The sequence below is a fragment of the Gambusia affinis genome, linkage group LG20 (assembly GCF_019740435.1).
Source record: "Gambusia affinis linkage group LG20, SWU_Gaff_1.0, whole genome shotgun sequence".
Lineage (NCBI taxonomy): Eukaryota > Metazoa > Chordata > Actinopteri > Cyprinodontiformes > Poeciliidae > Gambusia > Gambusia affinis.
In genome coordinates this window covers 19,476,720-19,493,052 of record NC_057887.1, presented here as the reverse complement: position 1 = coordinate 19,493,052, position 16,333 = coordinate 19,476,720, and the positions used below count along the sequence as shown (strand labels likewise).

At 36.9% G+C, this 16,333-nt stretch overlaps 1 protein-coding gene across 3 annotated transcripts in view; it reads right to left on the bottom strand.

Annotated features, from left to right (window-relative positions):
- Positions 1 to 16,333, bottom strand: part of plce1 (phospholipase C, epsilon 1) — an 84,275-nt gene that overhangs the window by 46,061 nt on the left and 21,881 nt on the right. For all 3 annotated transcript variants that reach the window (XM_044102280.1, XM_044102279.1, XM_044102281.1), the window contains exons 6-7: positions 2,501 to 2,688; positions 1,166 to 1,308 (exon numbers count right to left, since the gene is read on the bottom strand). In XM_044102280.1, the coding sequence (XP_043958215.1) occupies positions 1,166 to 1,308; positions 2,501 to 2,688 (331 nt within the window). The remainder of the gene's footprint in view (positions 1 to 1,165; positions 1,309 to 2,500; positions 2,689 to 16,333) is intronic.

Genomic DNA, 16,333 nt, shown 5'->3' with positions numbered 1-16,333 from the left:
CTCTTTCCACTTTCTTCCATGTCCCACCACAAAATCTTTAAAAATAAAAAAAGAGAGAGGATGTCATGGAAAGTGAAAAAGGGTATAATGAGGAAAAAGGACAACAAGGGAATTACGTGAAAAGAAAGAAAAGAAGAGGGCAAGCAAAGGAATCAGCTGCAGATTCCAAACAAACCAGATCCTCCTGTGGATGTATCATGTGGGAAAAGGGCAGAAAGTAGAGCAGGAGACCACAAGGGAATACTGAGAACCAAAGACATCCCTCAGTCACTTCTGTTCCAATGTATTAACCTCCTCTTTTCAACAAATGCAACAGCTGATTATTATTAACCCTGTTAAATCTGAGTTACTATAGCACACCTCACAACAATTATGGCATTATGAGGAATAAAGCTATAATAAAGAACTTTTTGAATTCAATTTATTTACCTGGCACCAGATTAATCCAAATGTTATCTCAAAAGATTTTCCAAACCAAACAACAAGCCCAAGTGATATCCAATAATATGGAATCTGGTGTGGTCCAAATTTCATTTAAATTAATCTGACTGATTAAAATAAGATCCAATCAAAAACTCAGTTTCGGGTTCAATTACATACAATCAAAATACACTGCCACACCGGTTAAGGATCATAGTTGTTTGAGTCTCTATCTAATGCAAACTTCCTATTTTAATAGCATCAAACACCAAGTACACCTTAATATGCAATAATTTGCACAGTGGAAACTGCCTTAACACTAACACCGTCTGCAGTCTCACTTATCTCTGCTCTCAGAAGCCAATTAATGGCAAAAAAAGGATCGACTGGATCGACTGCTTTGCAAGCACCACCCCATAGCATGTCAAGTAAAAACGCGCCAAGGTATTTCAGCTTCCCAAATGTACTTTCTCTTTGTAATGTATTAGATATGGGCTACAAAAAAATTGGTAACAGCAGTAATAACACATAAAAATTCTGTTAATAAACTTCCAATTGGTAAAAGTGTATGCAAGGACATGCGTAAGTTTATACATTCGTCAAAAATAAACACCTTGACTAACCGGGAGAACTATTTTTATTGAAAATTTGTATGTTTATCTGACATTATCTCAAAATAATGTTTACAAAGGTTTAGCTCATTTTTCACAGCAATGTGAATGTATGATACAGTATAAAGACTCACCTTTTAGCACAGCGTGGCCGTTCGAGCACTGGGGTAATGAGAAGGGAAGAGATGCCCGAGCCCCAAGAGAAACCGTGGCTTCGAGGAATGCTCCAGTGAGCAGGGAACACAGCAACGTCTTCTGGTCACAAGCACGATATAATCTGGAAATAAGAAGGTGGTATTGGGTATTTTAGTCTAAACAGTGAAATAAATATCTACTGGAAATTATGCTATCCATATGATCGTACAACTTTATCAGCACTAAACTTTGTGAGATATGGATGTACACTAATGCGACATGACAAAGGGAAAACAGTTATATTTGAAGCAAACTGTAGAGGTACAAACACAAGCACAGCTAGAATATGTCTTTAGTGGTAAAATATATCAGACTTCCACCATGTTACAAATTTGGTGCAGCACATCACATGGTTTTGTGTATGACAATACTACAGGTGATTGCAGCATTGGGAATAATTCAAGTTTAGGTTTGCTCACATTCAAAAAATAAATCCTCATCTTACTGATCAAAATGGAAAGTAATCTATGTAAATTAATGTTATATTCAACAGAATATAACTGAAAACAGCTGCAGTGTGACAATGTCTGAGTATACCCTCTAATATTTGATTAGAGGATGTAATCAAATATTTTGTACTGGGCAGTAAAAGCAATTGTTCATCTGAAGCCAGAAGATGAAAAAGTAAACTAAAGATTTAATGCAACAACATGAGCTTGTCAGCCGCAAACTGAATCACATAATTTAATATGCATAATCTATCCAGTTATTACACTGCAGTTTGGCATAATGTTTTTTAAGGTGTTCATACAATGCTAACGGTTATATGCTAATCAATACAACTGGAGCAAGATTATCCAAGAAGGAAAAACCTTTAATTATTATTTAAACATTGGATTCTTCTGAGGAGCTTTTAATTGGGATACAAATGCTGAAGTTCTAAGCAAGCTTTTTCTTGATTCTTCTCTGTTTTGATATGACTTGTTGATAATTTGGCTCATAATATGTCTTAATTGAATTGAAGGGTCATGTTTATGCAAAACTTACAAAAAGAAGTGTTCCATTGTTTCTTAAATCAACTATTTTGGTTTTAACTTTGCAATGATTACGGTAATAGTTTGGTTTGGCTCCAGCTGACAGAGACAGAGAGGATGCAACAGTGCCCTCTAGCGGCTGTCTTTTACCACCATTTTACAGTCATCATAAGTGACTTGACCTTTCAAATCTGTTATTTGAAAGGTCTATTATTTCATACTTTTACAAGTCTTTGAGAAATGCTGCTTTAGGAATTGAGCAGGCTGACGATTAAAGCACAATTGAAAATGTTAACAAACCTGTGCGTATGAAAAAGTTGGTAACACCAGGGATTAACGCAGGTTTTCAAGTCCAGCCCCACTGCTGTGGTAAGGTGGAGTGGACATAGAGGCTCCCTGAGACAGGCACATCCAGGCTGAGACAACAGAAGCTTTCTGGAAGGATGAATTAGATTGATTTCTTCTCTGTCCTGCAAACAGCTGGTGACCTGTCAAAAAAATAATTGAAAAATAGATCACTTACTGGTAACTCACAGAAAAATGTCACCCATTCATTCTGTAAAAGTTGCTTGTCTAAACTGCAACAAGATCCAATACACAAAAAGCAGCACACAATTATAGTTTTCAACATCAAATTTCTATATAAAAAAAAAAAACAGGATTATGGGATGAATCAAAAAGGAATCAAAGGAAGGGAGAAGTTCAAAACCATCTCTTCCATTGATCAAAATGGGAAAGAATCATATCCCTGACTAAAAATGTCTCTCTGCCAAGCTTTCTAACCATATGGCCAGATAGAGATTTAAAGACAAACAGCAAAATCAAATGAGGTGGATTAGCAGTACTTGCCAATAGCTGAAGATATGGTCCAGGACATATTTAATGTGGAATATCATCTTTGATGCCTGGAAATTGAGCTGTTAGCATGTAAAAACAGTTATGAGACTGTATTACAGCAGCAGTCTTCCATCAGATTCTCTTCAGATTAGTTGCAAGACAGGCTGCTACCAGAGATTCCTTCCTGCCTACAGTGTCACCATCCATAATGACTATGTGAAGATACTTGGATGGTATGAGTAACAACGACATTAAATTTTCCTTATGGAGTAAAAAGTATATTTGAATGAAATCAAATTGATTTTAAAGGATTATGGTGAACTTTTATAATCAAAAATAAAGAAAACACAGACAATTAATGGGTTAATTGTTCCCTTTTTTTAACATGACTATGCTTGTAACTTAATATGCTTTCACTGCCACTTCCAGAACTTTCAACTAACAGGAAAACCTTTAAATCAGAAGGCACTGTTAGATGGGCTCATGTGGTAATCCTGAGAAGCAATTTCCTTTAGGAAGAACGGAAGTCAATGTCAAAGGAAGAGAAAAACTTAACAGAGAAACAACTGTGACACAAAACAGATGGAAGGTGGGGTGTAAAAAGCATCCACACAGAGAGGCAGACAGATACGTGTCTAAACAGTGAAAACTGATTGAAACAGGCCTGAGATGAAAGAGAAATCCCCATAGACCTTTAACAGAATTAAGATTTTGACAGAATTGATCTCCAGGATAGCATCTCCTACAGTTCACCTTTTGATCATTCACTTCTTGGAACAACAGCCATGTAACAGAAGGAAACAGTTATCGAAAACGATTGTCTTGTTCTTTGTCCTTGAGTAAAGCTGCAGACGGTCTCTCCTGGTACAAATTTCAGAGAAAAGCCATTAAGACAACACTTTGTGGCACGCTAAATGGGCATTTATGCCTCCGGTGGGGACTGATATTTCAAAAATTGGACCAAATCAATGTTGGTGAGCAAAAGGGAGATGAGAGCAATAAAAGTTTAATGAGAAAATACAGTTTCAATGCTATCACCAGTGAAAGGGTGCCTCTGTGCTGCTTTTCATATTAGTACTGACAAAAAAAGGAGTGAGAGGTTAATAAATTTAGCTTCACATTTTATCCTCAATACAATGACTGACTCTGAATGGAGAAATGTCAGATAGACATTAACACACATGGTGCAGATGTGGGACCTTGCAAAATATTCAAACTTATTGAACTTTCTTTTGTTACAGCTCACCTGATTAATAAACCAAAATCAAACAAAACGTTATGTGTGGCTTAAAATAAATACTGCATATAACTCTGAAAACACCAATTCTACCGTGAAGCATAGTGGCGGCATAACGATGTAAGAAGGCTCCTCTTCAGGAACAGGGACGCTGGTCTACGCAAAGGGAAGATGGCAAAACACAGGACAAGTCTGGAAGAAAAGCTGTTAAATGACTTGGGGCCGGGGTGGAGGTTCCATAAATACAGACCCAGTCAGTGAATTAGAAAATTACTGAAATTATCATTCTTGTTCTATAGTATAAATTACTATAAACCACATAGAAGTTTCTGTTTGAAAGGTGAAAAAATGTGAAAAGGTTCAATAGGTATGAACACTTTTCCAAGCCACTGTAGTTTTTGGCTAACTTGCTGTCTCGGCGGGATGGATTTCCTGCATGGGTGTAGGCCTAGCTGTTGTCAGATCTGAGCCATCCCTGGGGAACAGAGACATACCAGCCTGCCAGCACGTTTATGAAGAGAGGAGGAAGGAGGGGCTGAATATGAGAAACAAACGCCTATATAAATGAATCACTACTGCAAAAAGGCCTGCTTCAAATATATGTTGGGTAACATGTATAGCTATTTTTCCCATTTTCAGCGATGGTTAGTTCATATCTCTATCAAAAACATTTTTTATCTGATAAATTAAAGACTTAACTTAATATTAAAGTGACAAACAGTAGAGGAGTAACTGCTGTAGCTTGAAACCATAAACAGGAAGAAATACAGATTTTGTTTTGGTATGTTGTTCTTTAACTGCACAGTGAAAATTGGCTAAAACTATATGGGGATCATTTATTTTATTTTATGTTTTCACTTCAATCCACTTAAAGTTTTTCCTCCTATCATTTCTGTTTCTCAACCAAAACAAGCAGTAACACAGAAGCTTCCGGTTTGACTGAAATGAGTAATGGATCAAGAAACACTGCAGGTCAACGTGTTTATGTAAAAATGAGTCTGACTCCAAAGGACATCGTTGGGAATGTGGTGCTGCTTTTGATCGACAGAGCAGCTGGCTTCACACACAAACAAACAAAACACACCGACTTACAAGAAAATTCAGGCTTTCAGCAAAGATCACAGACTTAAAATGTAAATCCACCTGTTTTGTAGTCGATTAGATTTTTTGTAATTGCTTTTGACTTTCTGTGGACAGATTTGTGAAAATGCAGCAATAAATAAAAAAAAAACAGGAATTTGTTTATTATTATTAGTACAGCAAATATAACAGTAAATGAAAAACAAAATACACCCATTCTCAAATCTAGGGTTTTAGCTATGAGGTCATAATAGAAGTCACTTTCTAAGATTACTTAGATCCAAACAGAGGTGCAAAACAGTTGCTATGAGATCTTTGTGCTGATTTGCTGTGGTTGGAGGACTTGTGGTTTATCCAGATGTTGTTATGGTCTTTTAAAAGAGAAAACGTTTTCTTCTGGCACCCTTTCCAAACAAACCACACTAACCTTCCCAGGAGTGGATGTCTTTGCCAGTTCACCCCAACAGGAGTCTGAAAAGTGCTTAGAGAAAATCCAAAATAAAATATAATTTAAAGAAATGAGCTCAATCTCCAGGCCTCAGTTAGCATGGTAAATGGCAATGTTCATGACTGCACAATTAGAAAAACGCTAAACAAACTAAATATCCGTCATGAACTTTGACATTTTTGATGAACCCCATAAATCCTCCGATTTAACTTTTGGGTTTTTCTCAGAGTTTCTCTTACCACAAATATGGGAAGATTGGCTACTGCGTAAACTGTCTCCCTTTTTGGGATAATTGTTCTGTAGAATGACGTAGTTCAAATTGGAAATTAACTTACAGCAGTCATGAATAGCAACAACTGCTTCTCTCTGGTCATTGCTAATGTCGTTCCTGCTTGGCATTGGTCTAATATACTTGTCCTCCCCAGATGCCTGCTCTTCCAAAGCTCAATTATGGCCAGGTAATCAAATGCAGATTATTTAATTTCATAACCTATTAAAGCTTAAACCATCATGAAGCATAAAAGCCTGGAATTAAAAGAGGGAATGTTTTCTTCTTCTGACTTTGCATAAGTAGCCAGGAAGCACTCTGATTTTCTATGTAGCCACAGTCACAAGAGACACTAGGACAATAATTGTGTTTAAACTCTATTACATAAGTGGTGTGCATGTCATCCAACATCAATACATCCGGCATGTCCTTTTTCATCTTAGATTACATTACCAGAGATCTTGCATTTCAGCTAGTTAGTAGAACTCAAGTTGTATTAAGACAGTTGCAGCCAATAGAGGATTGTAGCTCATATTGCAGTGTGTGCACGGGAAATGCTAATGGCTTAAGCTCTGTATAGAAACATTAAAGCTGTGAGGGGCAGCTGTACAAATTTAGTCCAATCCTCTTTTTGTGTTGAAACTAAACTGAATACCTGACAGTGTGTATATACCATCTGGTACATGCGACAGTAGCAAAATTTTAGTTTCTTTCCTTTTCTTTGGAAGAGTTTGTTTGAATACCAGGAGAAAACTGTCACTCATTCCACAGTTACCACTGAGTCCCATTAGGCAATTTCTCTGCCTGGCAACAGCCGTTCTCGGAGAGGATTAGCATTGGGAGACCGAGAGCCATGACACAGACTCCTGAACTTTGAGCTGGAATGCACATGCACAGAGACACACTCATAGATCTATGCACATGCTAGAAAGTAGATATGCAAACACTTTGTGACTTATGCTGTTATGCATATCATAGCAGATGGGTTCAGCATGTATGAGCACACAGGACACACGAGAAGCTGAAGCCATCCGCCTGAAATCCAATCACTCACATCTTAAATGTCTTTAGTTTTAGCTCTCTAAATAGTTGTAGACAAATTCAGTTACCAAACCTCTCTGTGTCAAATCTGTTTCTCTTTTGATCAAACACACATCAATTTACAGTCTTCTAGTCTTTATTATTTTATAGTTATCTGTTGATATAGAAGCTATAAAACAATACACCTGAGCTACAACAGTGAAGCTATGCTTCCATTTCTTTTTTTAGCTGTACATAAAAGAAGTTGCAGAAGGCCACAACATTTTATCTGGTAATTATATTATTAAATTAAACAGAAGTGCTTACATGGGATTAAACAAATCACATTAGAACAAATCTGCCCTCAGACACTCTCTCCCACAGGGCTATTACTCAAAGGATAGAAATAAATTGTTTTGTTAGAAAACCACTTTTGGAAGTGCCCCACAGAGCAGAGGTTGGCTCAAGTTGCCCAGAATAATTTGGTGACTAAAGCAAAGAAAACACATCCTATTTTCTTGCTGTGAGTTGGACTTTGGCAAAGTAGCAGAACGCTTTTGGTTTGATAATAAAGCTTGTAGGGATGCACCCAGAAGTCATCTGGTGACCAGAGTCGACCAGAATCAACTTGAACGGTGGAAAGTGAAAACCAAACCGCTTTTATTTTTGCCTGGTCTGTGAACACAGATAGATGAGTGGCCAGTTCATGGAAGTCAAAACACTTTGAAAACTATCAACAACAAAAAAATAAATAAATAAAATAAATAAATAAAAAAAATTATATATATATATATATATATATATATATATATATATATATATATATATATAAGTTTACCAGAGATAGTTCATTCTCTGCAGAAGGTGGTATAGAAGGAAGTCTAGATGCAGTAAAGTTCCTTAGATTTGTCTTTTGAAGCTTTTCACCTTTGCTAAAGGTCTATGTTTTCTTGGGAAGGCAGATGTTTAGAGTTAGCAATGCTAATAATGCCAATAGTTCTAAATGCTAACATTAGATGCAAAGCCCAATTTTAAATGTCACCTATTAAATCATGTCCTGCATGACTTATATTAGTAATGTATTGTTTAGCTGCAGAGCTGTGTAACCATGACTGCTCTCTCAGACTGACAGTGTAATGTCTCTACACCCAATTTATATAAGTGACTGTTGACTACAGGAATGATTCTCTGTAGTTACAATAAATTAACAATTTGATCAAACACAGTTATACTGTATTGCAAACATTAAATAACAATTTGGAGTTAATCCTTTTGTATGTTCTTGGAAAAAATGCCTGTCTATATAGTATGTCACATTTTTTATTTTATATAAATAAAAATGTTACAGACTTACAATCGGTCCTTTAAAGGAAACTTTTTTGTATCTCTTATTAATTTGCTCAGCTGTCTCTAAATCATTACTTGCAAAATTTTAATGCAGTAAGTTTAATTCATAGCAAAACTCCTTCTTTGGCATTTATGGAGAATATATATATTTTTTATCATTGTATTTTACTTATAAAGATGTTATTCGTAAGACAGTTCCCCTTTCAATTCAAGCAGAAAATGCCTAAAGAAGTTCAACAACAACTCTTAAAAGGAAATGTAAATATTGAAAATGGTACTGAAGGTCAAATTTTGATTAGTGCATTTAATAAGTAATTATTAAAATATGGCTTACTAACAGGCATAGTGGAAAAAAGATCAGCTTTTAATTAACTAACCTTTTGAAAAGATGCGAGTTCAACCTCAAGAGTCAAGACAATGAAGCCCCTGGTCCATGTCAGTTAAACTGGATAGTCCTTAGGAAAAACTGTTTTTTTTTTTAAATGCCATGCTCCTTCAGTGCTTTGCAGCTTTTTAGTGTTTCTGCTTAGCCCATAAAGCTATGCTCATAAAACATTTTGAACTAATTATGAGTTTCAGCTGAATAAATCAACCACCTTTTTCTAGGAAAAAAACAAACAAACTCTAAATCACTATAAGATTTAGGTCTGAGGCAGACCTTATTCCAAAACCTTCAAACCTTAGCTCCATGTGCTTTATTTCTCTTCAGTGAAGTGCAAGCGGAGCACAAAAATCTGTCTCATAGAATAAAGAAAATATGTAATCTGCCAGCCCAACGGGACAAGGATGTTTAAAACAGCTGGACCTAGTGCCGGAGCCAGGTATGTTCGGCAGCTCTGGTATCCAAGCAACCTAACACTGTAACCAAACCCATACTAAAGAGAGTCAACCAAATCAAAAGCCAAGACAAGCACACCCAAACATGCCGAGCAGACATCCTCACTTGGGTTAAACTGGGACTAGGTGCTTAGGATGTGCTTCAGTGTTTTGCAATCACCGCTTCAGATTTATATGCATGTGCCGAAAACATAACTTCCCCTCAAATGGAAACTATTAATTCTGCCTTCCATGACCAAAGAGGAGACAAAGAGGAGACAACCTCTCTCCTGTATCCTGTTCTGATCTAACCTATTCTTCCATTGCTGTCTTCACAAGGTAATGTTTTCTCTCCAGCACCCTCTACCTGTGCAGTCTCATGACTGCTTGAGAGATTTTCTCTTTTGAATCTATCCAAGTTGTGCATAGTTACTATGAGAAGTATTTACTTGCTTAGTTTTCATTTACAACAAATTACTCTAATGCAAGAACAATTTGCAAGCATTCCAAATTATTTATTTAGTGGGCACAGTTTTAGAGTCTGCTTCTTCTTATTGTCTTGTTTTAGAGGATAAACTGGACTGTGTTTTTGTCTACAGAGTATTATTCAACGTCTATGTTACTTCCTCCTTACCACCAACAGTAGAGCTGTAAAAGTAATCAAATCTGCACTTCAATTTCAATTTATGCTCCACAATGACTAAGGGATTAAAACAAAAAATAAATTAATATTACATAATTAATATATGTATGCAGGGGTAATCAGGGTATTCACTAACAAAGAAAGTTTTTCATCTAATCCAATGCTGCAAAAAGTCTTCAATCACTTATAGATTACTTCTCTTTTTGCTTTGTGTATCTCATGTAATTTTTTCAGTAGTTAATTATACATACAAATAAATAAACATAACCAACCTGCCCAACATCCATAGCCAGTTATCACCCTGCCTGGGTAAATAACAATAATAAAAAAAATGAACAAAAAAAATAAATAATGGCCAAAATGTAATTGGAATATTGTAAATTTTCAAGCAACTCAGACTGTAGTCTGCTTTAGCAGACTAATCTTTTTCTAAAAACAAGCCTCTGCAATCATTAAATCCAAGTTATTGTTTTATTTTTATGCACTCTATGTTAATAAAGTGAACATTGAATTCAAACAACTGAAACTGAGTTGTTTCTGGTATTTCTAAAGGACACAACCAAATCCAGCTATACATCAAAATGTGCAATATCAATCTGTATTAGCAACAACATCCGCTGAGGACTTAAAGTTTTAAAGGGCTGAATATAAAAATGACAGCAAAGCAGGAAACACAGAAAAGACGTGCAGAGAGAAAAACACAGGGAGCATAATAAAGGAAATAGAGAGAGAAGCCAGGGGTGACTTGAATTACAATCCCCTGTTGAATTTCACAAGAAACCAGTTCACTACAGATCAAGGAACTGGGCCCACCTCCCAAGCACTGGCTCTCACCTTTAACAAGCTTAGGGTATTATAGCATTGCACCCAGTTGTGAGCTGCAAAATTTCTGGGTCAGCGGCGATCTCTACAGAGAGATTCATTCTGCTAATTAGGAACTCAAACTGAACCAGAGTGAACATGAGCTGGAAAGGCCATCAAACACTCAATAAAACATTGAAAACACACAAAGCCGTAAACGTGTCAATATGAGACTATTGTTATAACATTCTTAAATAAAAACACCAAGTTTTCACAGTATTGCATACAGTCAGAGAAAACTACACTCTGACATGCATCTACTTAGAAAGACTTGAAACCATGGAAACGTAATAAGAAAATCTGACTTTTTCTAGGAAGGTAATATTTTTGCAACCTTGGCAGAACTTAAAAACCAGTAGCTGCCCCTAGCTTAAAATACACTTCTCCAATTTATGTGTTAATGTCTTTTTTAACTGCTTTGTAAAAGGAAATACAGCCAAAGAAACATCAACCTGAGCAACAAACAAAAATGTAGCACTGAAGATATTGTTATGCTAGTGAAGTACCTTGTGGAAATGTAAGAAAAAATAACATTTCAAATTAGTTGTGTTTAGTTAAACTTGGAGACGCACCAATTTCCAACCACCGTGTTGACCTGTAAATGTCAATATTAACTGAGTAAATTGATTCTTAAGAACTACAAGATGCAGACAGCATTTTAAAATATTCCTTTAGTCTTCCCACTGTGAGTGGTCCATTATTTATGCTAGGAGCAAGGGCAACACCACATGTTGTGATCAGTCAATGTAATACACAACCTCATGATTTAAAGAATGTTAGAACATTTAAAAGAGCTAGTTAGAATTTCAACAACAGCCAAGTAGTGTACATTAACACGCGAATACAAGTTATTAACTCTGAGGTCAGCTCTGCTCAAATTACTCTAAAAGACATTTGAAAACAATTCTAATTTTATCAGAAATAACTATAGAAGCAACTCGGGAATACTTTGAAGACCTCCTCAATCTCACCAACTTGCCTTCCATTGAGGAAGCTGAGCCTGGGGACTCATCTCTCATCTATGGTCATGAGCTCTGGGTCATGACCAAAAGAACGAGATCGCGGATACAAGCGGCCGAAATGGGTTTCCTCCGTAGAGATAGGGTGAGAAGCTCAGTCATCCGGGAGGCACTCAAAGTAGAGCCACTGCTCCTTCACGTCGAGAGGAGCCAGTTGAGTGGCTCGGGCATCTAGTCAGGACGCCCGAGCCACTCCTCCCGGTGTTCCGCCTCCCCAGAACACCGGGCACGTCCCACCGGCAGACCCAGGACACGCTGGACGGACTATGTCTCTCGGCTGGCCTGGGAACGCCTTGGGATTCCCCCGGAGGAGCTGGAACAAGTGGCTGCGGAGAGGGAAGTCTGGGCCTCTCTTCCTCTGAAGCTGCAAGCCCCGCGGCCCGACCCCGGATAAGCAGAAGAACATGGATGGACTGACGGATGGATAATTATAGAAGGATATTTAAGTTTAAATATGCTGTTAAAACATTGTTTTTAGGTTCAGATCAGCTGTAATAATAGAACCTTTACAGCAGGCCCAAAATGGCAAAAGTTTAGGGTGATACTGTTCGCTACAAGAAAAAGAAGCCAGAAATGACAGAGTGGTTGAATGACGTGTACAAATAAAAGAAGCGGGGTATCCAGTAACCCATTAGCCCAAACCCACATAGGGACCCCTGAACTCCCCCACTTACAGTTCTCATGATGTCATACTACAGCGAGCCACAACGCTCTCCTACATAACGTCGGACAGCTCTCATCAGACAGCTGGAGATAAGCCTAATGATGAATGTTTTTCACTTTCAAAAGTTCGGGGCATAAATTACTCCAGTCTTGGTACTAAAAGCACAGATGTGGCTTTTGTGTGTGTGTGTGTGTGTGTGTGTGTGTTTTTTTTTTACTGTCTCTAGATAACGTTTGAACTAGGATTCTGGAACTCAGACACAAAACTAAAGTGATTCATTCTAACGTTTTATCAAGAAAAAAAGAAGTGTTTTTGTGGCATGACTTGGTTTGTCTCTATTTTGTTATTATTATGTCAGCAACCACCGGAAAGCAGATAGATTTTTCAATAAAGAAGATAAGTTCAACCGTACGTGACATTTCCACCCTAAAAACTTTCCTCGTGTTAAATGCAGGAGAACAAACTCATCTTAACCAGCCAGAAAACATGTATTTACAGTAAAAACTTAAGTCATACAACATAACGAAAAGTTATTATCCAAGTACAAAAAAAAACTGTTTACTTACTGAAGCAAAACAGGATCTGATAAGCTGAAGAAAAAGGAAGAAAACCCATCAAGCTCCAGTCCCTCTCAGACTGTGTGTACACTTAGAGAAGTGCATAAAGGCTTGAGTGTATGAGAGCACAAGAGCCGGAGGAAGAGAGGGAGTGTAAGAGGTCTGTGCACGGCTCAAACTAGTAGAGAAAGAATAATCAGAGGTAGGGAATAAAAATGGGAAGAAAAAAAAAAAGAAAAGGCGGAAAGAAGACAGGGATTCAATGATGGCTCCATAGCACAGAAGGGACCCCCATATTAGGTTATGAGGCAACAAGCCCATCACCACCCAGCGACATAAGGGGAGATCTTATCAGAGAGAACACTCTAAACACAGAAAGACGGAGGAGACGGTGTTCTACGAGGTTTCAATCGATCCTTCTCTTGGACCTGCTTCGATGTGTAAGCATTGTCAGACAAACGTCAAATAAAACCACCGTGCATTTATCGGGGAACAACTCAACAGAAGCTAAAAAAATGGCTTTTTACAAACACTCAGATAAGACACAAAGACTGAACATATTATGAAACATTTCAACTGCAGGTGACACATTTTACTAAAAAACAAAGGATAAGAATATATTATTTATCTTCCTAAATAAAGATGAATAATATCTAATATTATTTCTAATATAATAAAGATAAATAATATCTTCATTATCTTTATTATTTAGCAGGAATACTCATTCCTGCTGGTCAACAAATAGCGTGCTGTAGAACAGAATTTATTTTCAGGGCTTTGCAAAAATAATCACATCTTGATTATCATATTTTGTCACATTACAGACATCTGTGTATTTTATTAGGATTGTTAAGATTTTTGATATACACAACTCATACTTGAGCTACAGATCTGTGGAGCTCCCTGAGCCTTTCTATGGGCTTTTTGGATGCCCTGCCAAGTTAGGCAGAGTGCTAATTCTGCTTTAAACCTTTATTTATAAGCTCTTCTTATGCTGTTTTGTTCACCAAAGTACCAGAACAAACCACAGATCACAGAACAGTTGTATTTATTTCCAAGATTAAATGTCACATAGTTTGGTCTCTGCTGACTAATTAGGTAATTATGTTGTACTGCATTTTATTTAGGGGAGTTATGGTAAAAGGGCCGAAACACAGATGAACATCAAACATCTTCACTTGTGTTTTTCAAACATATGTTGTTAACTTCTACGTCACAATTATGCAGCTCTATACATGTTAGTTTATTAGATAAAATCCCACTAAAATATATTGAAGTTTGTGACTGTGATGTGACAAGCGTGGAGAGGTTCCAGAGCCAGGAACACTTTTTCCACACACTGCAAGTGCTTATGTGCAAACGATAAGACAATGATGCTCCATTTAAGAGAACTTTTGAATAAAGCATAATGTTACTGTTCCCAAATCACTTACAGATCATCAAGGTTGCTGAAACATTTTTGGATGCTAGCTTAGCACTTCAGGTAACATTAAACTGTCAAATCAATCATGATTAAGGTGCAGCCTCTTACGCCTGGCAACTCAATCGGCAACTGTTTCCGAGGCAACCTGAGACCAATGTCTAAACTCTTCTGCTAAAACTGTTCTTCTGTATTAGCTCTCTAGCCTTTGTTGGTATATTAGAAATAAAGTGGAGACATATCATCCATACGGTTGTGACCACCCACCTGCCACAGCATGGACCTCCCTAGAGCTATGAAGCTTACACTGGGTTCGGTGGCAAAAAGGCAGAAATACACCTTTCTATCCAGAGAGGACTTGAATGTAGACAACACCTGACAAAAAGTATTTCCATATACGGTTGTTTTGGTCATCAACAATGTTTATTTAGTTAGGTGATCTCAAGATAACATCAACATGAATGTCGGGGCCCATGGTCTCCCAGCAGAACATTGCCTCAAGCATAACTCCACCTTGGATGTTTAACTGCCTTATCTTTATAAATTACAAACTGTAATTCAGTTTGTTGTGACATCTTCCATCAAAGCAAACATTCTTTTTAGCACTTCAATTCTTTATCGCATCAGGCAACACAGGCCAGCTTTTACTCCCCAAGTGCTTTGATAGGGCTTGACGGCCAAACATTTTGACTTATCACCACTTTTATTTCCCTGGAGCCATTTCTGTAGGTTCTGACCAAAGCAGCCCAAACCAAATTCAAAGAAAACAAATTTAACTAATGTACAACTCAGAGAGAATTACATTTTTAAAGCAGAGATAAAAAAGTAAGACATGTCATTTAGGTGCTTTCTTTAGAAATGGAAACCCACTACAATCACAGCAGACAGTCACTGCGTTACTAAACAGAAACAGCTTGTCTTATTGCCTCTGCCAGTTTAAGTGGAAAAATTAAGCGTTTGCCCAGTTGACATCAAAGTGGTCACAGAACAAAGCAAGCAGCTGGCCCCACTTTGCATTTCTTTGATCGATACTTGGCTAATTAGACTGCTCGGTTGAGCCTATAATAAGGGATTAGATTTATGTATATTAGTGTATTTGTTACATTTAGGGTCTTGGAGGACCCAAGACTCTAATCAATACTAATGAATGAATAAAGAACTGTAGTTTAGCACAGATTAGCTAAACTCTAATAAATACAAAAAGCCAACTTTCTCTTTCTTTTTGTTAACATATAAAAGTTGTTTTATAAACAGCTGATAAGAGAACCCAGTTTGTGCTAATAATTTTTAAAACAATTCAGTTAATTAAAAAAAATCATGCTGCCCTCTAGTGGAGATCTGCAAAATTAACTAAAAAAAAATTTGAAGCACTGAGAATCAATGAGGTGTTGTGTTACTACACCAGACTAATGACACACTACATATTGTATGGGATTTTTATTTATCCACTATTTCATAAAAATATTTGTATACAAATTCTGGACCATTTTTTAATAGCTCCCAAGTTGTCTAACAACAAGATTTCAAATTAATGATGAATTGTTTTACTAAACTGGTCTAATGAAATATCTATTCCTATTAACCATTCCTTCTTTATGTTACATTTCTAAGAAGAAATCATTTATCATATGTTTCCAATAGCATCAATGTGGCTAAATTACATTGCTGTAAAATATCCAACTTAACTACAAGAGCAAAGGCACTATGGGAGTAAAACCAGACATTTTGAGTGAAGCAGAAGGATTATGCAATCAAAATGGTTTGAGAATTGAGTCGGATCGCCAACCTCACCCCGTTCTGCTGCCAGCAGCTGGGAGTACTTGAAAAATTGTATCTCTTGCAAGGTAGACAAATAAAGAATAACCTCAGTAATCTGCTACTCATCTAATTTTCTTTAAATTAACACAAATGGCATA